This window comes from Argiope bruennichi, chromosome 11, assembly GCF_947563725.1.
Source record: "Argiope bruennichi chromosome 11, qqArgBrue1.1, whole genome shotgun sequence".
Taxonomy (NCBI): domain Eukaryota; kingdom Metazoa; phylum Arthropoda; class Arachnida; order Araneae; family Araneidae; genus Argiope; species Argiope bruennichi.
In genome coordinates, this window is record NC_079161.1 from 98,938,495 (window position 1) to 98,951,970 (window position 13,476).

General features: G+C 42.1%; 1 protein-coding gene across 1 annotated transcript; it reads left to right on the plus strand.

Moving 5' to 3' along the window:
* Window positions 1-12,090: 12,090 nt before the first annotated feature.
* LOC129956804 (uncharacterized) lies at window positions 12,091-13,176 on the plus strand. The gene has a single exon (XM_056068751.1). It carries the CDS (start codon window positions 12,091-12,093, stop codon window positions 13,174-13,176), a length of 1,086 nt encoding a protein of 361 aa, XP_055924726.1.
* The last annotated feature ends 300 nt before the right edge of the window (window positions 13,177-13,476 follow it).

Genomic DNA, 13,476 nt, shown 5'->3' on the forward strand with positions numbered 1-13,476 from the left:
GGGAATAAGAAGGGTGATTGCCACTGCAGTTCACACACTTTTCCTGTGCGGAACATTGCTGGCTGTCATGCCCTTTACCTGCACAACGGGCACATGTTAATGACCCGTGGCAATTCATTTTAGAATGTCCAAAGCGCTGCCAATGGAAACATCTCAGAGGGTTTGGTATATATGGACGGACTGGTAGTCTGATGTAGCCGGCATAAGCAAATTCTGGCAGTTTAGGTGTATTGAACGTTAAAATGTGATGTTTTGTCTCCAGAAGTTCTCCATCACGCCGAAGAGTGATGCGGCGAACATTCGTGACACCCTGCGGTTTCATTTCTGCAATAATTACCTCCAAGGGAACATTTAGCAATTCCCCGCAGGTAATCACACCTTTAGAGGTGTTCAAAGATTGATGTGGATTAACAGTAACCGGTATTGTAGCTAAATTTTTAATTTTTTGTATCTGCTGGGCTTGCTTCCGAGAATTAACCTCAACAAGCAAGTCCCCAGAGCGCATTTTTTTTATTGATGTTACTTCGCCAACTGTTCCAGTTACAGCCTTCTGAACAAGAAATGGTGATACATTATCGAATGATTCGTTAGCATTAGAGATCCGCTTTACAACAAAAAAAACTATCAAAATGGTAAGAATTTACAGAAACTGGTGCTTTATGACGCCCACTGAAGGGACCCTTTTTGGGAGGAGCCATGCGATATGGTGAATGATTCGGGCCCGACGGCACCGCCCACCACGGAGCCCAACAAGGGAAGGCAGCCACCGGCTCTGGCCATTCCCAGCCTCGGCACTTACCTTGGTGCTAGCCGGAACCTATACGCTCGGAGTTACCCCCGGGGACAGTGACCACCCTTAACGCCAAGCCAAAGGAGTAACCCCTTTGCTTGATCCCTAGCAGACTAGCCACTCAGGTGACTAGGTACCAGCCGATTGATACACCGGGGACCACAGTGCACCACCCGTCTTTCAAATGGGTCGCCACGCACGGCCAACACGTGGGACATTGGCTGTCCATGAGAAGCAAGAAGCAAACAGAGCGGCGACAGCTTCTCATGGAGAGCTCCCTCGCTTGCCGTCGAGGGATGGAAGGATCAAGTAAATAGCAGAAGGCGTAGAGGAGAGTAAGTATGAAGGGAGTAAAGATCCCTGGGAACCTCGGGATTGGGACACCCGTACTCACCTATAGTAGGTGAGCCCCTGAGGGGATTATCTGGTTTGAGCTAACCTGTAAGAGGGTCTCTAGGTCTAGTGTAAACATTTGTGCATCCGAGTTCGGCGGATGTAGATGGAGGTGAGTGTGACAGTGTCATAGTTTTTGGGTGTAATTGCAACTATTGTGGCCTCAACATGATGCAGTGTAGGTGGAAAAACTTGATGATGCTTTATGGAGTTATTTATGAATATCATAGTGCCACCACTAGGATGCGTCGGATCTTGATTGTCTCTGTAGGAATAGTATGCATCGTAGTTAGCCAGGTAGATCTTTTTACCGGGTCTCAGGTGCGTTTCCTGGATAAGAATAGCGTGGGGCTTATGCTTATTTACAAACAGTCTCAGCTCATGGATTTTGTGCCTAATCCCATTTGCGTTCCAATATACGATTTTTAAATTATTGGCTCTGAACTTTAATTAGTAGGGGTTTGAGCATTGCGTGCAAATTCTTTGATGAGTATACCACATTTATCTGGCAAGTTATTAACAGATGTCATTTGTTTGAATATATTAATAATTCGAGGGAATTCCTCAATAAATTTCTTGATTTGCACGATTATATTAAATATTTCTGCCAGGTCTAAGCCCTTCAAATCGTCATTTGTTTGCGCGGGTGGATTGTTTACAATCTCAGGTTGCTGTGCCTGTGGCTCCATCTGTGGGGGTTTGGTTTGGTTTGGTTTGGTTGTTTGGATTTTTTTGGCGCAAGAGCCATTTTTGGCCAAGCTGCGCCAAGCACATGGTATGAAATGCTACTAGATTAAAAAGAACCAAACATCATAAAGTCTAATATAAAGTAAAATACGCAAATTCGGATGATATAAAACACATTCAAAGAGTAAAAATTCCAAATGAAAGTTTGAGAATAGATTTTCACATAAAAGGTGTTGAAACAAATTTAATAAATAAAAGACGATAAATCAATAAAAAGTTTTAAATGCGAATATAAAATCCAATGGTTCTTAAAAATTTAAAAAGGTTTGGGTGATGTTTTTCACCCACCAATTCCTGTAGGGTTAATGATAATGACTTAAAGTAGTGTAATCGATACGAGTTAAAACATGGGCATTCAATTAAAATGTGCTTGATGGTAAAATCAGCTTGACATGTTTGGCACACTGGCACCCTTTCACCAAAAATGAGATGCTTGTGCGTGAAGCGAGTATGTCCTATACGGAGGCGGTTCAATTTGACATCTTCCTCTCGTATAGGTAGAACGGGCCATAATCCAATGTTGGATTTCACGTCATGCAATTTGTTATGGGACTGCAAATCCCATTGGTTTTGCCAAATTATAAAAATACGACTATTGAAGGACTTCTTCACATCAGTGTACGGAAGTCCTTGGTTCAAGGTAACCGATGCCGATTTTGCAGCAGTGTCCGCCTTTTCATTGCCAGCGATGCCCACATGACTCGGAATCCAACAAAAATTAATTTGGAAGCCCTCATTCTGCAAGAGACGTAAAGTGTATAGAATACGGATAGCAATGGGATGTATTCGATTGTGGTAGTGAGAAAGCGTTTCTAGTGCACTCATGCTATCGGTATAAATCATAAATTTTCTTTGAGAAGAATGCAAAATTTTCTTTAAAGCACAGAGTATTGCTAATAGCTCAGCAGTAAATACCGAGGAAAAGTTATGCAGACGGTAATTAAATGTATCGGATGAAAGTATTATGCCACAACCAACATGTCCATCGGATTTTGAACCATCTGTATAAATTGGAACGAAAGAAGAATACCGATAGCGATGATATAGAAAGAGTTGCTGAAAAATAATAGGAGCAGTTAATGACTTGTCAAATCCTGTAAAGGGATTCAAATAAGTAATTTGTGGTATATCCCAAGGAGGGAAGCAATAATCAATAGATTTGATACCAACATTATCAAAGTCGAAGTCTTGTAAGAACTTTTTTACTCTCTCACAGAAAAGCATAATATGAAAGGGCCGAGCATCACAAAGTCTGCCGAGGCTAAGCGGTAGTGTTATTTGACTTATAGGATGTCTTGGAACAGATTTTGATCGGAAATAATACAAGGCAGATATTTTTTGGCGCCTTAAGCATAGAGGTAGTTGGTTACAAATAACATGCAAACTCTCTACAGGAGACGTGCGAAATGCACCAGAACAGATCCGTAAAGCTGAATGGTGCACGACGTCCAACCGCCGCAAAACAGAAGATCGGGCCGACCCATACACCATACACCCATAGTCGATACGGGAAAGGATGACTGCTTCATAAATTCGCAGTAGGGAAGCACGATCGGCACCCCAAGATGTTCTGGAAAGCACCTTTAAGATATTTAATATTTTCTCACACCGCGTCCGAAGGTATAGGATGTGTGGTAAGAAGGTCAATTTCCGATCAAAGATAACTCCCAAAAATCGGGTCTCATTCACAACTGGAATAGTTGTACGTCCAATGTATATAGCGGGATCCAAATGTACATTTCTCTTTCTGCAGAAATGGATGCACTGACTCTTCTCAGGAGAGATTCTGTGGCCGTTGTTATTGCACCAAGCCACCACACTGTTTACTGCATTTTGTAGTTGTCGTTCAATTAGATTCATATTACTACCTTGGCAGGAGATCTGCAAATCGTCTACATAAAGTGTTCCATTAACAGATGGCGATAAAATCGATAAAACTTGGCTCAGATGAACTATAAAAAGTGTCACACTGAGGACGCTTCCTTGAGGAACTCCCTCAGATTGGATAAAAGAATCAGAGTAAAAATTAGCAACCCTAACTCGAAACGTTCTATGGGATAAAAAGTTTTCCAAAAATACGGGCAAATTTCCTCTAAACCCAAAGTTAAAAAGGGTGGAAAGTATACCATAGCGCCATGCACGGTCATACGCTTTTTCGATATCGAAGAATATTGAGACAAGGTGATTCCTCCTGACAAATGCGTTGCGTATTTCGGTTTCCAGCAAAACGAGGTTGTCAAAAGTAGACCGACCTCTACGGAAACCACTCTGCAACGGGGAGATGCATCCTTGTTTTTCCAATTCGAACATTAAACGAGCATTGACCATGCGCTCGAAGGTCTTGCAAAGGCAATTTGTCAACGCAATCGGCCTGTAATTCAGAGGGTTCGATGTCTCTTTACCAGGTTTTAAGATTGGAATCACAATAGCTTCTCGCCATTGTGAAGGGTACTTCTGTTCAGTCCAAATTCTGTTGAAAAGCATTAACAGATTGGACAGGGAAGTAGTATTCAAATGGCGAAGCATGTTATACGTGATTCCATCTGGTCCAGGGCTCGTATCATGGACATGAGACAAGGCCAATTCCAGTTCATACATTCTGAATTCAGAGTTATAAGGAAAGGCACTTTGAGTATTAAAACGCAGCCGCAACCGTTCTGAGCGATTCTTAATTGCCAGAAAATCAGGAGTATAAGAATCTGCTGCAGAAACACGTGCGAACGCTTGGCCAAGAATATTAGCTACATCAATGGGGTCGGAATGCATCACATTTCCTGTTTTTAATACAGGAATCGAAGCTTCACGATAGATCCCATTAGCAGCCTTTACCTTTTTCCACAGAAGTTTACTGGACGTCCTGCATGTAATGGATGATACAAAATTAACCCATGAGTCTCTTTGGCTACGACGCCGAGTGCGACGAGCTAGCGCTTTGGCTCTTTTAAAAGCGACAAAGTTCTCAGTTGTTGGGTACCTTCGAAAGATGTTCCAGAGTCTTTTTTGATTCTTGTAACTATCCTGACAGGCTTTGTTCCACCATGGTTTTCGAAATTTTCTTAGACGTGGTGAACTCTTAGGAATAGTGGAAGTTGCGGCACATATTATACTATCAACGACATTTTGAACTGCTTCCGAGATGTCTGATGTATTGACCATCGTCTCCGTTATAGCTGCCATTTGAGAGAAAGCAGTCCAGTCTGCCCGCTGGAAAAAGAAACGCGGAGGACAAAGAGTCGCACCGCCGCTATCAGCATGGCAGACGACAATAGGAAAATGGTCACTATTGTACAAATTAGTACTTACTTCAAAGGCCAAAAACGGCAGGAGTTCTGGAGAACATATGGCCAGATCAAGGCTGTGGAATGTACGTGTGGGTTCATGAAAATATGTTTTCTCATTAGTATTGAGCAAGCAGAGCGAGTTGTTGGCAATAAATTGTTCTATCTGCTGACCACGAGTGTTTGTATTATCTGAACCTCACAAAGTACTATGGCCATTGAAATCGCCAAGTAAGATGAAAGGTGAAGGAAGCTGGTCCACTAAGTTGTTGAGATCTTGCTGACAAATGACATCATGTGGCGGTAAATAAACACAACAGACTGTGACCAATGTTCTTGTGTGAACCTGCACAGCCACAGCCTGTAGAGATGTGTGTAAAGTAAGAGATGTACTGGGATATAAATTGGATGTAAAGATACAGACACCACCAGAAGTTCGAGGCCCTGTGTCTGCATCTTTCCTAGTACAGTTATAGCCACGCAATTTTATGGGAATATTGGGTGTCAAGAACGTTTCTTGAACCCCAAAACAGATGGGATGAAATGTATTGAAAATGGTCTTGATGTCATTAAGTTTGGAACGAATGCCGCGACAATTCCAAGACAGGAAGGTACCCATTAAGAGAGTCTTTTTGAAGAGGAACCAGAAGAGGCAGTGGTTGGAGTTGCCTGAATTTCGCAACTCATCTCCAAGTCATCATCATCCTCAGATGGGTGTAATTTTATATCAGGGTTATTATGGGGAATATCACCGAAGATAGATATCAAGTCCTTATGGACCACACCTTGCGTCGCTAACCCTAAGGCGACGGAATTTTTTGATTTGGACTTTTTTAATTTCAGAGTGAGGTCCTTATGCGAAAGGCCGCGTTTTGCAAGCTGCAGTTTCAGTGAATTTTGAGATTTTCGTTTAGCTTTTGGATTTAGTTTGCCAACTTGAGATGTTTCAGGTGCACTTGTAGAATGGTCTGTATCGGAATCTGAATTTTTCCTGGGATTTCTAGGTTTTGTGGCAAGGTTTTTACAATTTTTACAAGAGCAGTTCTCGCAAAATGATGTTTTAACTGCTGAAGAATAACTTATGCCAGGGGTAGGAGTTTGTGTTTGCACTTTACGCCTGGCTTCAATGTATGATATGCCTTCTTTTATTTTAACTGTTGTGATCTGTTTTTCCAGGTTCCAGCGTGGGCAGAATCGAGAATACGAGGGGTGGTCGCCATCGCAGTTCACGCACTTTTCTTGTGCGGAACACTGCTGGCTATCATGCCCTTTACTAGCACATCGGGCACAAGTGAGTGACCCGCGGCAATTCAGCTTTGAGTGGCCAAAGCGCTGGCACTGAAAACATCTAAGAGGGTTTGGAATATACGGACGGACTGGTAATCTAATGTATCCTGCATAAGCGAACTCGGGTAAATTTGGTGTTTGAAATGTTAAAATATGATGTTTGGTTTCAATAAGTTGTCCATCTTTCTTTATATTTATACGCCGAACGTCTATTACTCCTTGTGGTTTCATTTCTTTTTTAATAATTTCTAATGGGACATTTAACAGTTCTCCGCAGGTAATAACACCTTTAGAGGTATTCAGAGATTGGTGAGGACTGACTGTGATGGCTATTGTTGCTAATGCCTTCAGTTTCTGTAGCTGCTGGGCTTGCTTTCGAGAATTCACCTCTACTAACAAGTCACCAGACTCATTTTCCGGATAGATGTAACTTCTCCAACAGTTGCAGCTACGGCCTTTTGAACTAAAAATGGTGACACGCTTGAAAAAGTTTCATTTTTATCTGAAACACGTTTGATTACGAAAAAACTGTCAAAATGGTTCTCATAATTAGAGTTAATTGGTACAATGCGACGCCCACTGAAGGGACCACGTTTGGAGGAGCCCATACGATATTGAGAATGATTCGGGCCCGACGGCACCGCCCACCACGGAGCCCAACAAGGGAAGGCAGCCACCGGCTCTGGCCATTCCCAGCCTCGGCACTTACCTTGGTGCTAATCGGAAACCTATACGCTGGGAGTTACCCCCGGGGACAGTGACCACCCTTAACGCCAAGCCCAAGGAGTAACCCCTTCGCTTGATCCCTAGCAAACTAACCACTTAGGTGGCTAGCGACCAGCCGATTGATGCACAGGGGACCACAGTACACCACCCGTCTGTCAAATGGGTTGCCACGCACGGCCAACGCGTGGGGTTTTGGCTGTCCATGAGAAGCAAGAAGCAAACAGAGCGGCGACAGCTTCTCATGGAGAGCTCCCTCGCCTGCCGTCGAGGGAAGGAAAGACACAGCAAAAAGCAGAAGGCGTAGGGGAGAGCGAACTGAAAGGGAGTATAGATCCCTGGGTACCTCGGGATTGGGACACCCGTACTCACCTATAGTAGGTGAGCCCCTGAGGGGCCATCTGTGGGGGACTATTGTGGTTAAAGAGTTGTGCAAAAGAGGTTCCTTGCCTAATTCTGCTCTGGTTGGGGTTAAATTCCCTCCTTTGTGGACGATTAATTTTCGGGAATTTCTCGCAGCCTCTGTATGCCGCAGAGTGCCCGGTTTTGTTACAATTGATGCAGGTTGGGGATTCAACTTTACCCTGGACACTGCAGTCCTTAGTTTCGTGCTCTCCCTTACATTTGATACACCTTGGTTTTAAATTGCAGTTTTGTGCCCTATGGCCAAAGTAGTTGCATTTGAAGCACTGAGAGACGATATTTCTGCCCCTGTATTCCTCAATCGTTACTTTCAGGTAGTTAATGTGCTCTAGCTTGTACACATTCTCAAAACCTGTAGTTCTGCTTAACTCAGCTAAGAATAGGGGGAGCTCTCTGCGGGTTTTTTGCTGAATCATTTTGGTGACCTTATTGACTGAGAATCCTTGCGCAATTAGGTATTCTTTAATTGACTCAGGGTATGTATTAATAGGGAGACCTCTTATTACGACTTTAGCTGGTCTTTGAGACTTTGGCGTGATAACGTAATACTCAAACCCTTGGCTTTTGCAAAATTCCTGGAGTTTTTTGTAAGTCTGATTATCCTTAGTATAAATCCTTATATAGCCGTTTCCTAACTTATTGGTAGTGGGGCCGAATTGGTCGTGAATAATTTTTAATGCCTTGTGATAATCAGATGTGAATTTAAGCATGAGGGGTGGAGTTCTTTCACTGAGTTCTAGGGGTTTGTTTTGTTCAGAGCTGTTAAGATTGGTTTCAGATTCCCAAATTGGAAAACCTATTACTAGTTTGGATGGCTTCGGCTTGTTTCACCTTAGGGGTGTTTCTGCCTGTTTTTCTTTTGTGAACGAGAGTGAACTCTTCGTCCTCTACATTGGTTATGGGGTTTGATTTTTGGCTACACACATCCGGTGTCTCGCACGCTGGAATAGAAAGCATCTCACCCATAAATTGGTCCTTTCTTTTCATGGTATCCTGGAGTTCGAGGTTGGCCATTTCCGTTCTTGGTGAGTTGCCCTCCATTCCAAGTAATGCTTGACACCTTGCGTAGTCATCTTTCAATTTGATTTCACAGATCTCAATCATCTCTTGTAGTTGATGGAATCTTGCACAGGACGGTGTCGGTGCTATCTGCATATGCTCGATAGCCATAGCCGTCTCCTCCACACATAACCTTTTCGCACTCTCTTTTCCAGACATGCCGTTCCACAAAATTCTAAAAAGAACAAGTTCGGCAGCGGTCTAGTAATTAAGAGCGTAAAATTCTCCAAGTAGCTCCAAGCTGAATCCCTCGCACCTTATCGGTGGACGTCTACAGCCCGAATCGAATCGAAAATGAATGAATGAGGCTACAAGATTGTTGTATGGGAGTTGCAACTCATTGGGGCCCCAGGCCCCACCATCTGCAAATCGGGTAATATTAAAACTTAGCGCAAATGGAACTAACTTGTTAGGTTAATGTGTGCACCATTTATTTAATTATTGGAGGATTTGTATATGTTCATTGTTTTGTGGGGAGGAAAAAAAAAGAAAAGAGAAATACGGTAAATAAATAAAATAGAATAAAATAGCAAGATAAGGGGCATACTAAGGTAGTAGTAGCTATTATAGGATTTTAAGAGAGCAGCGGGGCCTTTTCTTGTTTTGTTTGTCCTCTATGTTGTATATTGGGAGTTCTTGTAAGGTCAGGTTTTCAATTTCAGGTATGTTATCGTAAAGTTTTTTGGCAAGTTTCACTATGAATTCTTTGATTGGGGGAATTCCTATTGCATTGGAAATGTCTACATTTCTGTGGAACCATCTGGCTGCAGTAATCATTCTGATGGTTTTGTTTTCCAGTACTATGATTTTGTTTAGGTTTGTTTTGGTGGTGGCAGCCCAAACATGGCATGCATATGTTAGGATAGGTCTGAGGTATGCAAGATAAATTAGTAGTTTACTGTTAAGAGTGAGGCCAGAGTTTCTACATATTAGGGGATATTGAGCTCTTAGGGCTTTATTAAATTTCTCCCTAGTCTTTTCGATATGGGTTCTATAGTTTAAGTACCTATCAAGGGTGATGCCTAAGTATTTTACTTCCTTCTTCCAGTTTATTTCCTTGTTATAGAGTTTAATTTTAGTCCAATTCATTGTTCTTTTGAAGAAGATTATTGCTTCAGTTTTTTCAATGTTTAGTTTAATTTTCCAATTGATTAGCCATTTTTCTAGATTGTTTAGATAGTTCTGTAGAGGTACTATTGCTTCAGCTGGTTTCCTCCCTTGTGATAGAATGGCAGTGTCATCCGCGTAGAGACTAATCATGATGTCTTTTTGTTGGGGAATATCATTTAAATATAGTAGGAATATTACTGGGGCGAGAATGCCACCTTGTGGGACACCAGCTTTTAGTTGTCTTTTGGAGGAGTCATGCTGTTTGACTAGGACTGTGAAGTATCTATTGGATAGGTATGATATAATGAGTTCAACTATTGTTCTGGGGAATTTATAGGCTATTAGTTTGTAGATTAGTCCAGGGATCCATACCTTGTCAAAGGCTTTGGCTATGTCTAAGAAGACTGCTACCGTTTGTTTCTGAACTTTTCTACCCTCGTGAATATACTCAATCATTCTGAGCAGCTGGTGGGTTGTTGATAATTTTTCTGTGAACCCAAATTGTTGGGGTATTGAAAGGCCTGTGCTTTTACTGTAATTAAGGTATCTATTTAGAATTAATTTTTCACAGATTTTGCTGAGTGTAGGGAGAAGGGATATAGGTCTATAGCTCACAGGAAGGGAGGGATCTTTACCTGGTTTGAGTATGGGTATAATTCTTGCTATTTTCCAGCAGTCAGGGAAGTGCCTGTGTTCGAAAATTTTGTTCATTAGATTTGCAATTTTAATTAATATTTTGATTGGGCGTTTTTTAATCATTTTGTTGGTTATAGCATCAATTCCAGGAGTTTTGTTTATTTTAGTTTTCTTGATGTATTCAACAATTTCTGATGGTTTTACTTGATCGTAGTTGTAATTAGGGTTCTGTTTTAGATAGTTTTCTATTGTATTTTGAACCATATTCTCCATTTGTTTGTTGGGAAGGTTGTTTGGCTTGAATTGATCTTCAAAATGGTCTGCAATTATCTCAGCCTTCTGGATATCAGTATGTGCGGGAAGTTTAGAGATTGGGTCAATTAACTGGGGGATTGGGGACCGCTTTTGTTTAAGCCTCTTCGTTGCTCTCCAAAGTGAATTATCCTGTGCATTTAGAGTTTCGTTTTGTTTCAGATAAATATTGCTATTGTATAAGGTTATGGCAGTTCTAAATTTTTCTTGAGCCCTGTTGTATATATTTTTAGAGACTGGATCCCTATTATTTTGCCAGTTCTTTTTGGCTCGGTTTCGTAATTTTTTAAATTCCCTGATGCTGGGAGGTAGATATAATTGCTCATGGAGCTTTAGGGGCCTTGAACTGTTATTATACGCGTCAGTAATATCGGACATTAGTTTTTGGATTTCAGTTTCAAGTTGTTTATGGGTATGAATATCAGGAATTCTCAGTTCTACATTTGTGTTTAGGAATTTTTTATAGTTCTCCCAGTCAGTGGTGACTTTTTGTCTATTGATGATTATTGGGGTGATATTGAAGTCATATTTAAGTTCCTAGTTAAGTTAATCCTATCAAAGTAGTGATTAGGGGCCTACCCAACAATATGCCAACAGAAACTATCAAGGAAGCTCTAGAGACGGACCCCCTCAGGGGCTCACCTTCTTTAGGGGAGTACGGGTGTCCCAATCCCGAGGTACCCAGGGATCTTTACTCCCTTTACGTTTCCACTCCCCTACGCCTTCTGCTTTTTTCTGTGTTTTTTCTTCCCTCGACGGCAAGCGAGGGAGCTCTCCATGAGAAGCTGTCGCCGCTCTGTTTGCTTCTTGCTTCTCATGGACAGCCAAAACCCCACGTGTTTGCCGTGCGTGGCGACCCATTTGAAAGACGGGTGGTGCACTGTGATCCCCGGTGTATCAATCGGCTGGTACCTAGTCACCTGAGTGGCTAGTCTGCTAGGGATCAAGCGAAGGGGTTACTCCTTGGGCTTGGCGTTAAGGGTGGTCACTGTCCCCGGGGGTAACTCCCAGCGTATAGGTACCGATTAGCATTAGGGTGGATGCTGAGGCTGGGAATAACCAGAGCCAGTAATTGCCTTCCCATGTTGGGCTCCGTGGTGGGCGGTGCCGTCGGACCCGAATCTCTTATCATATCGTATGGGCTCCTCCAAACGTGGTCCCTTCAGTGGGCGTAAAGTAATCAAATTTTCAAACTCCACTTCTCAATATTATGATAAATTCTTTGTCATTAAGCGTGTTTCAGAATCACAAGAAACTTTCAATTCCGTTTCACCATTCCTTGTACAAAAAGCTGTCGCAGCTACCGTCGGTGAGGTAATCTCAATAAGGAAAATGCGTTCTGGAGACTTACTAGTTGAAGTCGATACCAAAAAACAGGCTCAAAATATCCTCAAACTGAAAGCTCTAGCCACCATACCTGTTTCTGTGAGTCCTCACACTTCGCTAAACTTCTCCAAAGGTGTAATAACTTGCGGAGAATTATATAACGTTCCTCTAGAGGAAATAAGTTCAGAATTGAAAAAACAAGGTGTGACTAATGTTCGCCAAATTACAATTCGACGAGATGGCCAGCTCTTACCGACAAAGCATTATATACTCACCTTTCACAGTCCCCAATTACCCGAATCCATATATGCAGGTTACATAAAGCTTCCAGTTCGCCAATACATTCCAAATCCATTAAGGTGTTTCCAGTGCCAGCGATTTGGCCATTCGAAGGTCAATTGCCGCGGGACAGTCACTTGCGCCCGTTGTGCCGAAAAAGGGCATGATAGCCAACAGTGTACCGCACAAGAAAAGTGTATTAACTGTGATGGCGACCATCCCTCTTACTCTCGAACCTGTTCGCGCTGGAAACTAGAGAAAGAAATAATTACCATTAAAATAAAAGAAGATTTAACATATCCAGAAGCAAGGCGTAGGGTTGAAATACAGACTCCTACTCCTGGAATAAGCTATTCTTCCGTTGTTAAAAAATCATTTTGCTCAAACTGCTCTTGTACCAACTGCAAGAAACAAAATTCGACAACAAAGCCTCCAGAAAAAACATCTGAATCAGACTCTGATAGTTCAACCAAAAATGTTCCAGATTCTTCTAAACAAGATCCCGATACACATAGAAAAGCCCGTAAGAATAAATCTCAGACCTCACTGACGCTGAAACTCGCGAAACGTGGACTTTCGCAAAAAGATCTTTCCGTAAAATTCAAAAAATCGAATCTACGGAATTCAGTCGCTTTGGGATTAGCGAATCAGAATGTAGTCCATAAGGATTTAACCACCATTTTTGGTGACACGCTAACCAACCCAGATTTTAAGCTCCATCCATCTGAGGATGAAGATTCACTTGATATGAGTTGCGAAGATCTAGCAACTCCAACAAATGCACGTCCTCTTTCTTCATCAAAACCTCTTTGATAATGGGTACCTTCGTCTCCTGGAATTGTCGCGGCATTCGCTCCAAACTTTTTGATATCAAGACCATCATCAACCAGTTTCATCCCATATCTATCGGTGTCCAAGAAACTTTTTTGACACCCGATATTGCAATTAAATTACGGGATTACAATTGTGTTCGGAAAGATGCAGACACAACATCTCGCAGTTCTGGCGGTGTCTGTATCTTCACATCCAATCTGTATCCGAGTACGCCTCTCAATTTGCATACTTCTCTTCAGGCTGTGGCTATACAAGTACATGTAAGAACTTTGGTCACAG